The sequence below is a fragment of the Phocoena phocoena genome, chromosome 9, assembly GCF_963924675.1.
Source record: "Phocoena phocoena chromosome 9, mPhoPho1.1, whole genome shotgun sequence".
In the NCBI taxonomy this organism is placed as follows: Eukaryota; Metazoa; Chordata; class Mammalia; order Artiodactyla; family Phocoenidae; genus Phocoena; species Phocoena phocoena.
The window spans coordinates 99,531,843-99,544,409 of NC_089227.1; the positions used below are offsets into that span (position 1 = coordinate 99,531,843).

At 48.0% G+C, this 12,567-nt stretch overlaps 1 protein-coding gene across 1 annotated transcript in view; it reads left to right on the forward strand.

Annotated features, from left to right (window-relative positions):
• Positions 1-427: 427 nt before the first annotated feature.
• Positions 428-12,567, forward strand: part of ZNF862 (zinc finger protein 862) — a 29,417-nt gene continuing 17,277 nt past the window's right edge. The window contains exons 1-5 of the mRNA XM_065883614.1: positions 428-451; positions 6,514-6,625; positions 7,841-7,945; positions 9,443-10,140; positions 11,591-11,747. Coding sequence (XP_065739686.1) covers positions 428-451; positions 6,514-6,625; positions 7,841-7,945; positions 9,443-10,140; positions 11,591-11,747 — 1,096 coding nt within the window. The remainder of the gene's footprint in view (positions 452-6,513; positions 6,626-7,840; positions 7,946-9,442; positions 10,141-11,590; positions 11,748-12,567) is intronic.

Sequence of the window (12,567 nt, forward strand, 5' to 3'; positions counted from 1 at the left end):
CGTGGGTACGCTACCTAGTAACCATCGCCGGGGGAGGGAGGTGGGAAGGGCGGAGAGCTAGCTGCTTCGTCCAATCGGGACCCCGTATTCCCGGAGCAATAGCAGCCTCGGGAGCCGCTTACCGAGCCTGGACCGCGCTTCCCATGATGCCCCGCCGCCTCGGGCTAGGCTGCTGCCGTAAAGCGGCTCGCTCGGCGCGACGCAAGTACCAGCTGCGCGCCTCTCCTGGCTCCGCGAGCGCCACCGCGCCCTCTGACCAGGGACAGCTGGTTCCGGGCCGTGCTCCCTCCCCGCCGGGGCGCCCTCCCTTCCGGGGGTCCCGGTCCCCAAGGTGGTCGCGGCTACGGCATCCTCAGGCCAGGCCGCGGGGGGAGTGGGCGGCCCGGAGGCCGTGGCGGGGTCAGCACGGGCCACCGAAAGCAGGGCCATGGAGCCTAGGGAGTCGGGGAAGGTAGGCCTGGAAGGGCCCTGGGGCCGCCCACTCCCCTCCCGTAGATCCCTGATCTGGGCGAGGCGGGCGGTACGGGCGGAGTCCTCGCAGATGAGCCAGCCTTGCAGGGAAGGACTCGCCCGCTCGCCCGCCTTTTCCTCTGCACTTGGGCGGCCGACTCCGGGCGAGTCCCGCGCAGCCTTCCGCTCCCTCCCCACGCGGCTGGCCTAGCAGCCCTCCGCCAAGCCGCCGCCCGGTTGACGCTGGGTGGGTGACCCGCTCAGTGTAGTAGTGCGAAAGTGCTTCCTATTTTCCCACACCACCACTGGCGTTTGGAAGAGGCCCAGCGTGTTTTAAGGCTTTGAGGCTGGATCGGACCCCACTGGGAGCCAGGCATAGGGTTCACCGAGAGGCAGGATGAGGGCTTGGCCCTGCCTGGATCCCCCTTCCCAAGAAAGGGCTGAGAAGAAAAAGACAAGGCATCTGGCATATTTCTTGCCGATTTCTGTTTCTAGCTTATCTACTTCGTGGAGTTTCTGAGTATTGCTTAGAAGCATATTTCATAAACTTGCTTCAGGCTTTGAGCCAGAGGCTGTGAATTGGAAGAAAAGGTGGGGAAAGGTGCTTGAAGGTAGAGTTAAGTGGGTTTGACAGGACTGCTAGAGCTCGGAGTCGGTGTCAGCAAAGACGAGCGTGGTCGCACGTACTTGATTCGGAGACATTGGCAGCCTTTGGGGACCGAGATCTTTCTGGATATTATTTGATACCAGTTCTTGAGGATTGTTTCTTCTTTGGCACAAAGGGAACCTCCTCAACAAACGTTTTCGAGTGCATACTGAGTCTCTCCTTTAAAAAAAAATTGCTCTTTTAATAAACATTTGTGATCCGTGATTTAAGTTGACAGAGATGCTGGAAGTACATATGAAATGACTACTTTCCTCCAGGAGCTTTCCCGCAGTTTTCACTTCAATAACATGGACAAGCCTGGAAGGGTTGTCCAACAGACAAAAGACAGAAAAGATAGTGAGGTTATTTTGATGCTGTACTTTTTCCTGGAAAGACTGGGAAGGACTCTGAATTACAAAAGTTACTCCTTGCTTAATCATCTCTTCTGTACTCCATCCTCTCCACAAGCTACCGTGATGCATTTTCCAGATGAAACAACCTATAAACAGTCCAAGACAATAAAGCTCAACAGAACCTAACCAGAGAAAGATTGAAGGTGAACTGCATGCCAGCCTCGTGCCAAGCACTTTAGGGGATACCAAAAAAGTAAAGGAAATGGCTCACACCCTCAGGTAATATCCTGAGGTTTAGTTTAGCCTGAACCTGAATTTGGACAGAGGGAGAGCAAAATGCAGTAGAAGAAGGGCTGTACACAATTGGCACTGAAAAGTGGAATTAGTGATTTGAGGTTGATTTCAAGGGATTCTGTTCAGTTGTAGGATTTCTTAGCCTTTGGTGTGAGAAGAGTGAAATACAAATATTTGGGGAGGTGGAGGAGAAATTTTATGTCCTTTTCAGGCCCAACCACTAATTGAAAACAGTGGGGACTGGAAATTTCACCCTTGATTCTAATCGTGATTGTAAGGTGTCTCAAGAGGACACCCTTCCCAGGTACATCAGTTTTTTAACCTAGGGAATGAGGATGTTATCCAAAGATGAAATAAAGTAATTGCAAAACAAACCAGCAGTGCAAGAGGTATTGCAGATGAGTGACAATAACTAAGGCCTGGGTGCAATAGCTGTGCTGTTCTAAAGTTCCATTCTGAATATCACTTTTTTCTCTCAAAGCTGGAAGACTGGGGGTCCACCTGAGGTAGTGGCTTGGTGTATTATTAGAATCTTCCTTAGATGCTATTTTGTGATATTTATTAACTAAAAGCAGTCTTAGCCTATTGGATTAAGTGGGGGGTATCTTGGCTTGCCATTGGCAGAATAATGGATAGAGGACAAAGACCTTTCCCCGTCACTCTAACCCATTATCCTGTTTTATTTTCTTCGCAGCCCTGTCACTATATAAAATTCTCACATTTATTTGTTTGCTGACTTCACTGTCTGCTCTATCCCCAGCTAGACTAGTGGAGCAGTATCTGGCATGTAATAGGTTCTCAGTATTTTCTGAATGAATGACTCAAGATAGCATCTCATACAGGAGCCCTTTTGCTGTAGGTTTGGGTGCTGTGAAGAGCACTGCAGTCTTGACACCTCATGTGCCCTCTGGGAGACTATTGTCGTTGCTGCCAAGTAGGAGTATTTACTGTGTATGTATTTATTGCCTCAACATCCCTGGTTCCTAGCCACCACCGGCACCCCACCCCCCAGTTTTATTATTGCACTTATATCACAGTTGTCTGTCACCTCCTGATGGGTTTTTCTCCTTGACAAATAGAGATAGTGTCTTTTATATCTTAGGATCTCCAAGCACACAGAAACAAGTAGAATATGTTGAATGAAAAAATGAATTAAATGCCTATGAAATATTTTCTGTATAATGTGGTGGTGGGGAAAGGGGTGGTGATGGTGAAGGGGGTTATAAAATACGATGATCAGCATAGGCTTCCTGTGGACCAGGCACCACGAGGGGCATAAAGCCTTCCTTGTTCGGGAGAAGTAGAAGTGCTTGGGCTAGGTGGGCAGGAAGTCCCTTGCGAGAAAGAGATGGAATGTGAGTAGGAACTTGATGAGTGAGTGTGAGGAAGTAGGCAGAGTCAGGGAATGTAAAGACTGGGTGTGAAGAGGGAGGAAAGGTACAAGATAGGTGGAGTGGCTGTAATTTAATCTTTTATTTTTTTTATTTTATTTTTGGCCGCGTCGGGTGTTAGTTGCAGCACACGGAGGATCTTCATTGAGGCATGTGGGATCTTCCGTTGCGGTGCACCGACTTCTCTCTAGTTGTGGCACGTGGGCTCCAGAGCGTGTGGGCTCTAGTTTTTGGCACACAGGCTCTCTGGTTGAGGCGCGCCAGCTCAGTAGTTGTGGCACGCTATCTTAGTTGCCCCTTGGCATGTGGAATCTTAACGTGCCGACCAGGGATCGAACCTGCGTCCCCTGCATTGGAAAGCGGATTCTTTACCACTGGACCACCAGGGAAGTGTCCGAGTGATTGCAATTATACTAATCTGGCTGTAGTAGAGATTCCAGGTGGGGCAATACCTAGAGCTGAGGTTAGGAAGGTAAGTTAGGTTCAGATCCAGGGGACTTGGTGCTGGGCTGAGAGCTCGGAGCTCTGCCTTATAGACAGTGGGAATCAGTAAAGTTGAACATCCAGAGATAGTCCTTGCTTTCTATGTAAGAAGTTCCTCTTATTCAAGCAGATTTGTGTTTCCTTTACATTGCAGTTGTCTGAAGGCTCTTGCCATAATACTCGTTAAAAGAGAGGTTCAAGGCCTAGCGTAGTTACTCGTTGGGAAGACAGTTCTTCATTATCTAAACATTCAGCCCTGGCCATACTCTTCATCCTTGTGGCTCTCATAAAGTGATGGGTCTGTTGGCTTTCATTATGCCCACCTGTTCCCTCAGGAAGACAGGGTGGGTGGGAATGAATAGGGAACCCTGCTTGCCCTTGGTCACAAACTCTAACCTGCCCTGATCGGAACAGCTTGCCCTGTAGTCCTGGTATACAGTCATCCTGCTAGGATCTGCCTTCAGTATAATCTCGAGGGTTTTCTTCCCCGCTCCCCACAATGGCTCTCCTTAGGCCATATGTTGTGTGTACCTCTTTCCTGTCCACCCGCCTGCTCTTAGTGGAGCCCATCCTGCAGCAGGTTTTTGCAATTATAATCATATTTTGCTTTGGAAGACACTCTGAGAGCAAATAGTTATTTAAAATACACATTGGCAGTACAATTCCATGTTTGTTTTTAAGACTGTTCATTTATACATATTCATAGACAAAAGACTGGAAGGTTACATACCAAATGTCAATAGTAGTTGTTTTTCAGTAAGGAGATTGGGGGTGATCTTAAAACATCTTTTCTGCTTATTGTCTAAATTTTCTGCAGTAAACATATATTGACTCATAAGAAAAATACTCAACTTACTTTAAAATATACAAATCAATAGTGACTGATAAGAATTATCTGTACTGTTTTTCTCAAGAAGCTTCTGTGTTGAAGTTGATATTTCACGTGCTTTGAGTATAAAATTACAGGCGATTTTAAACAAATGTACTAGAACTTGTTACAAATGGAAGTGACTGTGTCCCCTCCAGAGTTGTCACTTTGGAAGGACTTATACTTACTCCAAGGATACTATTTCCCAAAATATTATTTTGGGGGGTTCGGGGATTTCCTTTTTTTTTGCAGTACGCAGGCCTCTCACTGCTGTGGCCTCTCCCGTTGCAGAGCACAGGCTCCAGCCGCTCTGTGGCATGTGGGATCTTCCTGGACCGGGGCACGGACCCGTGTCCCCTGCATCGGCAGGCGGACTCTCTACCACTGCGCCACCAGGGAAGCCCGGGGATTTCCTTTTTGTTGATAGTTTTATTTATTTTTTAATTTCTTTGACTAGCTGATAAATGTTGGTGGTATGAAATTTAAAAGGGTAAACAGCAACAGATTCTGTTTTCCGATTATTTCTTTTATAACCGCTTTTTTCATGGCTGCAATATCTTACCTCTGAGGCTATTGATGATAGTTTTGTTTTTTAAAGGTTTTTTGCTCCATGCCCCACTTCCATTTCCTCAGTTCCTCCTCACCCTCTCTCATCTCCTGTCTGTTTTGATCTCTATCAGACCTGTTAGAGCCTTTCCTCAGATGTCTGGTGGTCCAGTTGTTTGCTGACGCTTAACAGTGGAAAAGCAGAATTCTAACTGGACGCTCTGAGCACGTGGAAGGGAGGGACTTGCCAACTTGGAGCCTGTGTAGGGGATCTGGGCAGGCATTTGTTCCGAACGGCTTCCCCCAAATTCTTATTATTTTAAGCTCACTGCGTTCACTCCCAGGCCAGAGGTTCCTGGGGCTGCCAGATCCTGAGTCTTTTGAGGATTTAGCAAATGTAAATTGGGTTGTTTCTCCATTTGCCCACTGCTGGCTGAGGGTATGATTTTCTTGGATCTGCTCAGTTATTACTTTTTCATCTGCTTTTCAGTTAACAAAATTGTATTGCTATTGTCCCTTTGTTGTGTTGTCCATCCCAGAGGGTGTTTTTTTTTTTTTAACAATTTTTAAAAACATTTATTTATTTATTTATTTGCATTGGGTCTTAGTTGCGGCACGCAGGATCTTTCGCTGTGGTGTATGGGCTCTTCGTTGCGGTGCGTGGTTGTGGTGTGCAGGCTCAGTAGTTGTAGCTCACGGGCTTAGTTGCTGCGCGGCATGTGGGATCTTAGCTCCCTGATCAGGGATCAAACCGGCGTTCCCTGCATTGCCAGACAGATTCTCAACCAGTGGACCATCAGGGAAGTCCTTAGAGGGTGTTTTGTTTGGAGTTTTTTTCGGGGGGAGAGTGTCTTTTTAAACTCACAGGAGGAAGCAAAATTCAGTGTACGTGTTCAATCTGCCATCTTAATCCAGAACTTCCTGAAACGTTTTCTGAATTTCCTCGCCCTTTTTTGGTGGAACAGAGAGAGCTCCTTTATAAGCCCCATGGAATACAGTTCTCAGCTCTAAAGCTTTGCCTATCTTGATAACTGACCACATTCACAGACATAGTTCTCAGTGACGGTTGACTACTTCCAGAAATCAGATACCTCTTCCTAAGTGAGGATTTACCACGTTGAAGATTTTGCAAAAGAAGTGCTGTTGGTTGTTGCTGACGCACTGGCTGAGAAGTAATGGATCCCGCGCGAAGGCTGGTGAGGGGTGTGCAGGGGGACGCGTGCGAGAGTCCAGAGCTGGCCTTCGTTATGGCACTTCTGTTGCCGTGTGTGGCTGTTCCTAGAAGAATGGGTCTTATTCCTGCTGTGACTTGCACCCAGGGGGTGAGAGTAATGCGGTATACGTCTTGTATGTGGATTGATAACGCCCCCTCCCCCAGTCTGATCTGTTCCCAGAGCAGGGGTGTCCTCAGGTGGCTGTGAGCTCAGGTGTGGAAGATGAAGGAAGAAGTTGGCGCTTAGCTGGTGTCATTTTTCCTTGCAGGCTCCTGTGACGTTTGATGACATCACGGTGTATTTGCTTCAGGAGGAGTGGACGCTGCTGAGCCAGCAGCAGGAGGAGATCTGTGGTTCTGATGAGCTGGTGGCACCACTGGGTATGGGCTCCTGTTCACTTCCCCACTGCCTGAATCTAGGTCAGCATTCCCAACCATGTCCGACTATGACATACTTGAGAACTTTCTGGAATCCGCCCATTTTTTTCCAGTCATCTTTATGCTGTTTATCCACTCAGTCCCATATCTGACTTAACTGCACGCGGACTCACACCTCACCCTTTCCCTTTTCCACTTAAATTAGCCAAGAGAAGTGGGGAGATTGGGCGTGTCAAGGCTAGACCTGGATGCTTCAGAATATCCCAGCGTGCCAGAAGGGAAGCCCCACCTGTGGACTGTGGCACTGCAGGGTGGATTTTGTTTCAGTGCCCAGAGGACATCGGAGGTGGTGGGGTGGTGGTGGAACGAGCATCAGATCTGCAGCCTGGAAATCTGGTCTCCGTCCCAGCTCTGCCACATGGTACTGACCAAGCCCATTAGCCTTTTCAGGCCTTGGCTTCTTTCTTCACAGGCTTGTCATAGAGGTTCAATGAAATAAAACAGCTTGAAACTTAGTGCCCATGTAGGTAGTCTTCATCTTTTCTAGTTTCTGAATGTCCTTTCTCTGCTTCTGTGGGTAGACTTCCTAGACCATGGACAGAGAGGAATGTATTTCATCATGCGTACATGCGCACGTACTCTTTTCGGATTTCAATTTGATGGCCATGCGCCATGCCTTTCTCTGCTTCTTTTCTTCTTGACCCCTCAGGGTTCTGGGGGCAACAGTCTCAGCTCTCTGTGGATGGAGGGGTTGTGGTCTTACTGTCTACTAAAAATGGTTTGAAAACCAATGATTCTTTTAAACCAGAAGTTGCAAAGTAGCAGCTGTGGGCCAGATTTGGCCTACACCTTTTTTTTCTTTCTTTCTTTCATCTCTTTTCTTTGGCTTTAAAATATTTAAATAAGTTGTCAATATTTCGCCATGGGGGGGGTTTTCATATAGAAATATGATTTCTGGCTTCTGTTGGAAACTGGGATGGTCTAGAGGCCATGCTGACCCTGTATTCAGCTGGCGGCCCCTCCTGGACTTGAGTAGCTACCCCACACCCGGGTTCAAATCCACAGCTTCCCACACCCTGCCTGGTTTCCTCAGAGTATTGTCTGGTCCCGCTCCGCATTTGAGTTTGAGCCTCTGTTCTGGACCAATAGTTTTCATACCTTCTTAGCCTGTGTGACCTGGATCCGACCTCACAGTGCATCTCTCTGTTCCTGACTCAGGACCAACTATTGCCAACCCAGAGCTGTTCTATAAATTTGAGCGAGGGCCAGAGCAGTGGCTAGCCAATGTCCAGGGCCAGAGGAGTCTCCTGAGCCTCCACCGAGGTGAGTGCGGACCTGCCCCCCGGAGGAGGGGTCCTTAGCTGGAGGGAGGGAGCAGGAAGCTGGGTCCCAAGGCTCCAGTCTCATCCTCTGCCTCTCCCTGTTCCCCACCAATTACACACGAATGCTGTTCTTCCCCCAACTGTCACCCCGTCTAAGATATACACACCTCCCCCAATGTTGTTCTCCAAACTCTCATCTCCCTTTATTTTATTTCTACCTGAGAGTAGATGTTTACGAATAATTATATATTCTAAGTTCCATGGAGGCATGACTTGGTCTTACTTACTATTGTAGTCCCAGTACCAAGAACAAGGCCTGGCACGTGGTTGCGTAGTAGACAATCATGGAATGAATGGGTGAATAAACAGATGGCTGCTAAGTCCTGGGGACTGATGTTTGCTTTCCTCCTTTGATAAGCATGTCCTGTTCAGGGATTGGCTTGCCCAGAGCCAGGCCAGATGGCCTCTGTCACTGTGTAAGATGAGCGCGTTAACCCAGCCCCTTCTACAGGAGAAAAGGGAGGTGGAACGAGTTCCCCGACGGATCGAATTGTGGACGTTTGCTCTCCCATGTGATTTATCTCAGATGGACCACAAGGAGCCCTAGACTTCACAGATACTAATTTGTTTCGGTTTGTTTCTGCTGTGCTTGGCTCTTAACTTTGAGCCCATTGACTCTTTACTCGTAGCTTTGTGCTTCCGGGGTTGGCTACAGTTTCGTAGACTGACTGGTCCATTGGCCGGGAGAAAGTACTGTTGAGTCCTTGCCCACTGGGCATCTGAACTTGTTGGTGCATAATAAATGGCTCCAGAGGAGTTAGAGTTGTCTAAGCTGCATTTCAACCAAGGAGTGAATAAAGGAACTGCTGGTTTAGCTTAAAGAAGAAAAGTCTTAGTGATGTCATGGGATTTTTCACTTCTTGGAAGGGTTGTGGTGTGGGAGAGGGCTGAAGTAGCACTCCTGAGGGGAAGGTACTCAAAGATGGATTGCAGCTCAAGGAAGACTCTGGGGACCAAACTGTCTGCCCGGAAGGTAGATTGCTCTCTTGCTCTAAAGGTACGTGAGCAAAGTGCAGACGCCTGTCTGGCAGGGGTACCAAGGAGGGGGGTTCCTGCCAAGTGTGCAGTGGCAGTGTTTGCTTTAATTACCTTTTTAACCCTACCTTCTCTTAGTTCGGTGTTCTTATCCATAAATAAGTCTGCTCTCCTGAAGACTGTGCCACTGTTTTAGGTTGCAGAGATCTCTTTTTTGCCAGGTATATCTGTCCTTTCTATTAAAAAAAAAAAACTGTTTTCTTAAAGCCCATTTGGTTTCTTCTGGGTTAGGCAAGGTAGACCTGGGGATTGGGGGCCGGAGAGAAGAGAACACGGGTGCAGGCTGTCACGTTGTGGGTGTGGTTGCAGCTTTGATAGTCCATGGTCTAAGCACCTCTGTGAGTTGCAGTGACTCGACCTATAGGATTTCAGAGAAAATTCCATGTGTTTCTTTTTTCTAAAGGAAAAAACAAGATGGGCTTCATGGAAGAAATGGACATGCAAGGTCCCGCCAGAGAAGCTGGACTCTACCTGCCTCCTCAGAAGAAAGCCTGTCCTTCCCATTTCAGCTCAGAGGGTGGCAGCCTCCAGGGAGACTGCACAGGAAGAAGCAGAAAACCATTGAGACCCCGGTCCATCCAGAAGGCGTGGTTTGCGCAGTTCCCGTGGTTGGTCATGAATGAGGAGCGGACGGCTCTCTTTTGCTCGGCTTGCCGGGAGTACCCATCCGTCAGAGACAAACGGTCAAGGTTAATAGAAGGTTACACAGGACCATTCAAGGTGGAGACTCTCAAATACCACGCCAAGAGCAAGGCCCATGTGCTCTGTGTCAAGGCCTTGGCAGCTCGGGACCCCAGCTGGGCAGCCCGTTTCCGGAGCATCCACGATGTGTCTAGAGAGGTACTGGCCAGTCCGGGACACCTCTTCACTGCAGATTATCCCATATGTTACCCCCCAGGGCCTCAGGGGATCTATGATAACATGGTCCAGCTCCTGCCCAGCTCAAGAGCTGCACTGGAGGACCCTGGAGGGAGTGGAGCAATTCCTGCACTGTACCTAGACTGCATTCCTGATTTCAGGCAAAAAGAAATTGCTGATGACATCCGCAGCTCCTCAGACGTTAACATTTTGTGTAATGACTCACCTGAACCCCGTGGCCAGGTAATATGTTTATAATGATTGCTCAAGGGGAAGGATTCTGTATAATGTTACCGTAGCTGACATGCTTGTAATGTGCTGGGTGTTGTTTTAAGTGCTTTGCGTGTATTAATTATCTCCTTTATTTGTGACAGCAGCCCTACTCTCATCATCTCCTTTTGGCAGATGACAGAACATAATTAGTGGACCAGAATATTCTAACTTCTCATATAAAGAGAACACCTAAATTCAGAACAGTAATCTTTATCCAGAATCCAGAACGACCACAGAACTCAAGAAATAATCCACAGCCACAAAACAGCCACAGAGCTCTTAAATAATCAATGTAAACAAATTTTTTAACGTTAACTTCAAAATCATGTAGCACTTTTAAACACTGCAAAGTTTCTTCAGATGTGTCCTTTTATGTAGTGTTTTTAATGCTGCTATGAGGTGGGTGGAGCAAACCTAGTTAAACTCATCTTGTTGGGGAACAACTGAGACTTAGGGGGGAGTGACGTAGGCAGAGAACAAGGGCTCTTGCGGCAGTGACCTCCCCTCAGAGCCCTTGACCGCCAGCCCAGTGCTTTCCTTCTACTCCCTGCAGCACTGGTGGGCCCTCAGAGACTCTAGTTCTCACCTCAGGTTTATTTTGTAAAATAAAATAGGTTTATTTTCTAATTCTTTGGAAAATTGTCCTGCAAAGAAACTGTATTAATTGGAATCCTTGAGTAACCAGATCTGGCCCCTTTTCTCACCTCTTCCATGTAAGCGGGATTTTGCTACAAATCACTTTGAGCAACCCCTCTAGTATTCCGATGAGAAGAGCTCAGACATTCCGCGTGCCTAACATCATACGTAAAGTTAGTAAGCTCGAATTTTTATGGAATCCAGAAAAGTGACAAAGCTCATTTCCCTTCATGTTCATGTTCCTTCTAGTTTTTAGTATTCGAAGCTAATAAACAGGTCTAACCTTTTACAATCTGAATTCCTTTAGCAGTAAAGTGTGTGTTAACCTAGTCACTGAATATGAGCATCTTTAGTTCTTTTTCACTGCTTCTTCCTTCCCATCCTGGTGGGGAACCTTAGCAGGGGCTGCTAGAGGCAGCTGGCTACCTTTGCAGTCGTAGATGAGTAGAAGGTGCCTCTTGGGGCTGTAAAGGACAGGGTGCAGCCATGAGGTTCTGCAAGACCCCTGTTCCTCAGTGCATTTTCCTTTCCTTCCAGGAAAGAAGAGGAAGGATCATTCCTTCCTTCTAGAATAACACTGAGGTTCGTTTGGTTTTTACCTGCTAATTCTGGGCCACACACATTTGCTTCTTTGACTTTTGGTGGATAAATGAATTCCTCAGAGTGCATCGGGGCCTCTTGGCAGGCTTCCCAGGAGAAAAATGCCTTGAGCAGGACCCCGGAAGGATCACGCTGGGTGTCTGACGTGAGAGGAGTATTGAGTGACTGCTACTCTTTGTTGCAGGATCCTTCTGAAGAGGGGCTGTTTGAGGAGGTTCCCGTGGTGTTTGAGGATGTGGCGGTGTATTTCACCCGGGAGGAGTGGGGCACGCTAGACAAGCGGCAGAAGGAGCTGTACAGAGACGTGATGCGGATGAATTATGAGCTGTTGGCATCCCTGGGTAAAGATCCGTGTAGACCTTTGTTTGCCACCTTCACTTGACGTGGGGACCCACGAGGGCAGCAGTGGCTTGTAGTCGTGTTCCCATTTCTGCCCTCTCACTGTGCATAGGCAGAGTGCTTATATCTCTGCGTCTCAGAACTCTCCCTGCTTTGGGGTACTGTGCTTTATCTCCTCTTCATCCACCCACCCATCATCCATCTTCCACCAAACATTATTGAGTACCTACTACGTGCTGGATGGACGTGAACGAGTCACGGTCTCTGCTTTCAAGGGGCTGGCAGGTTTGTGGGAGAGACAGACACTATAATAAGAAACTATGCAACAACACCAGCTCCATTAGAGATTCAGGAAGAGTGTCCTGGGGCTGCTGAAAAGATTGACTTAATTTGGCCAGGCATCCGAGGGAGGGATAAGGGCTGTCTTTACAGAGTATGAAATATTTTAACTGAGTTGAAAGCCAGGTGCACAGGGACGGGCATCTAGACATGTCAGAGGTGGGGACAGCGTGAGCAAAGGCAGGGAGGCGAGAAAGGGCCTCCGGGAGGATTCCTGGATTCCGCCCTCTACTTTGTGCTGGGGCTGCTTCATCAGGGGCCAGCATGGTGGGCGGTCTCGGCCTGGGTGTCACTAGGTTATAGGCACTGGAGAATGAAGAACAGCACGTGCTGTTCATTACTTTCCCAGAAGAGGCTCCTCTCCTGTATCTGCTTCTTGTTCTTGTCTTTGCCTCCTTTTTCCATCAGACACCCAGGATTTTCATGTGGCACCAAAAAGACAACTTTTCATCTTATGCAGCTGTTATTTACTATTTTTTTACT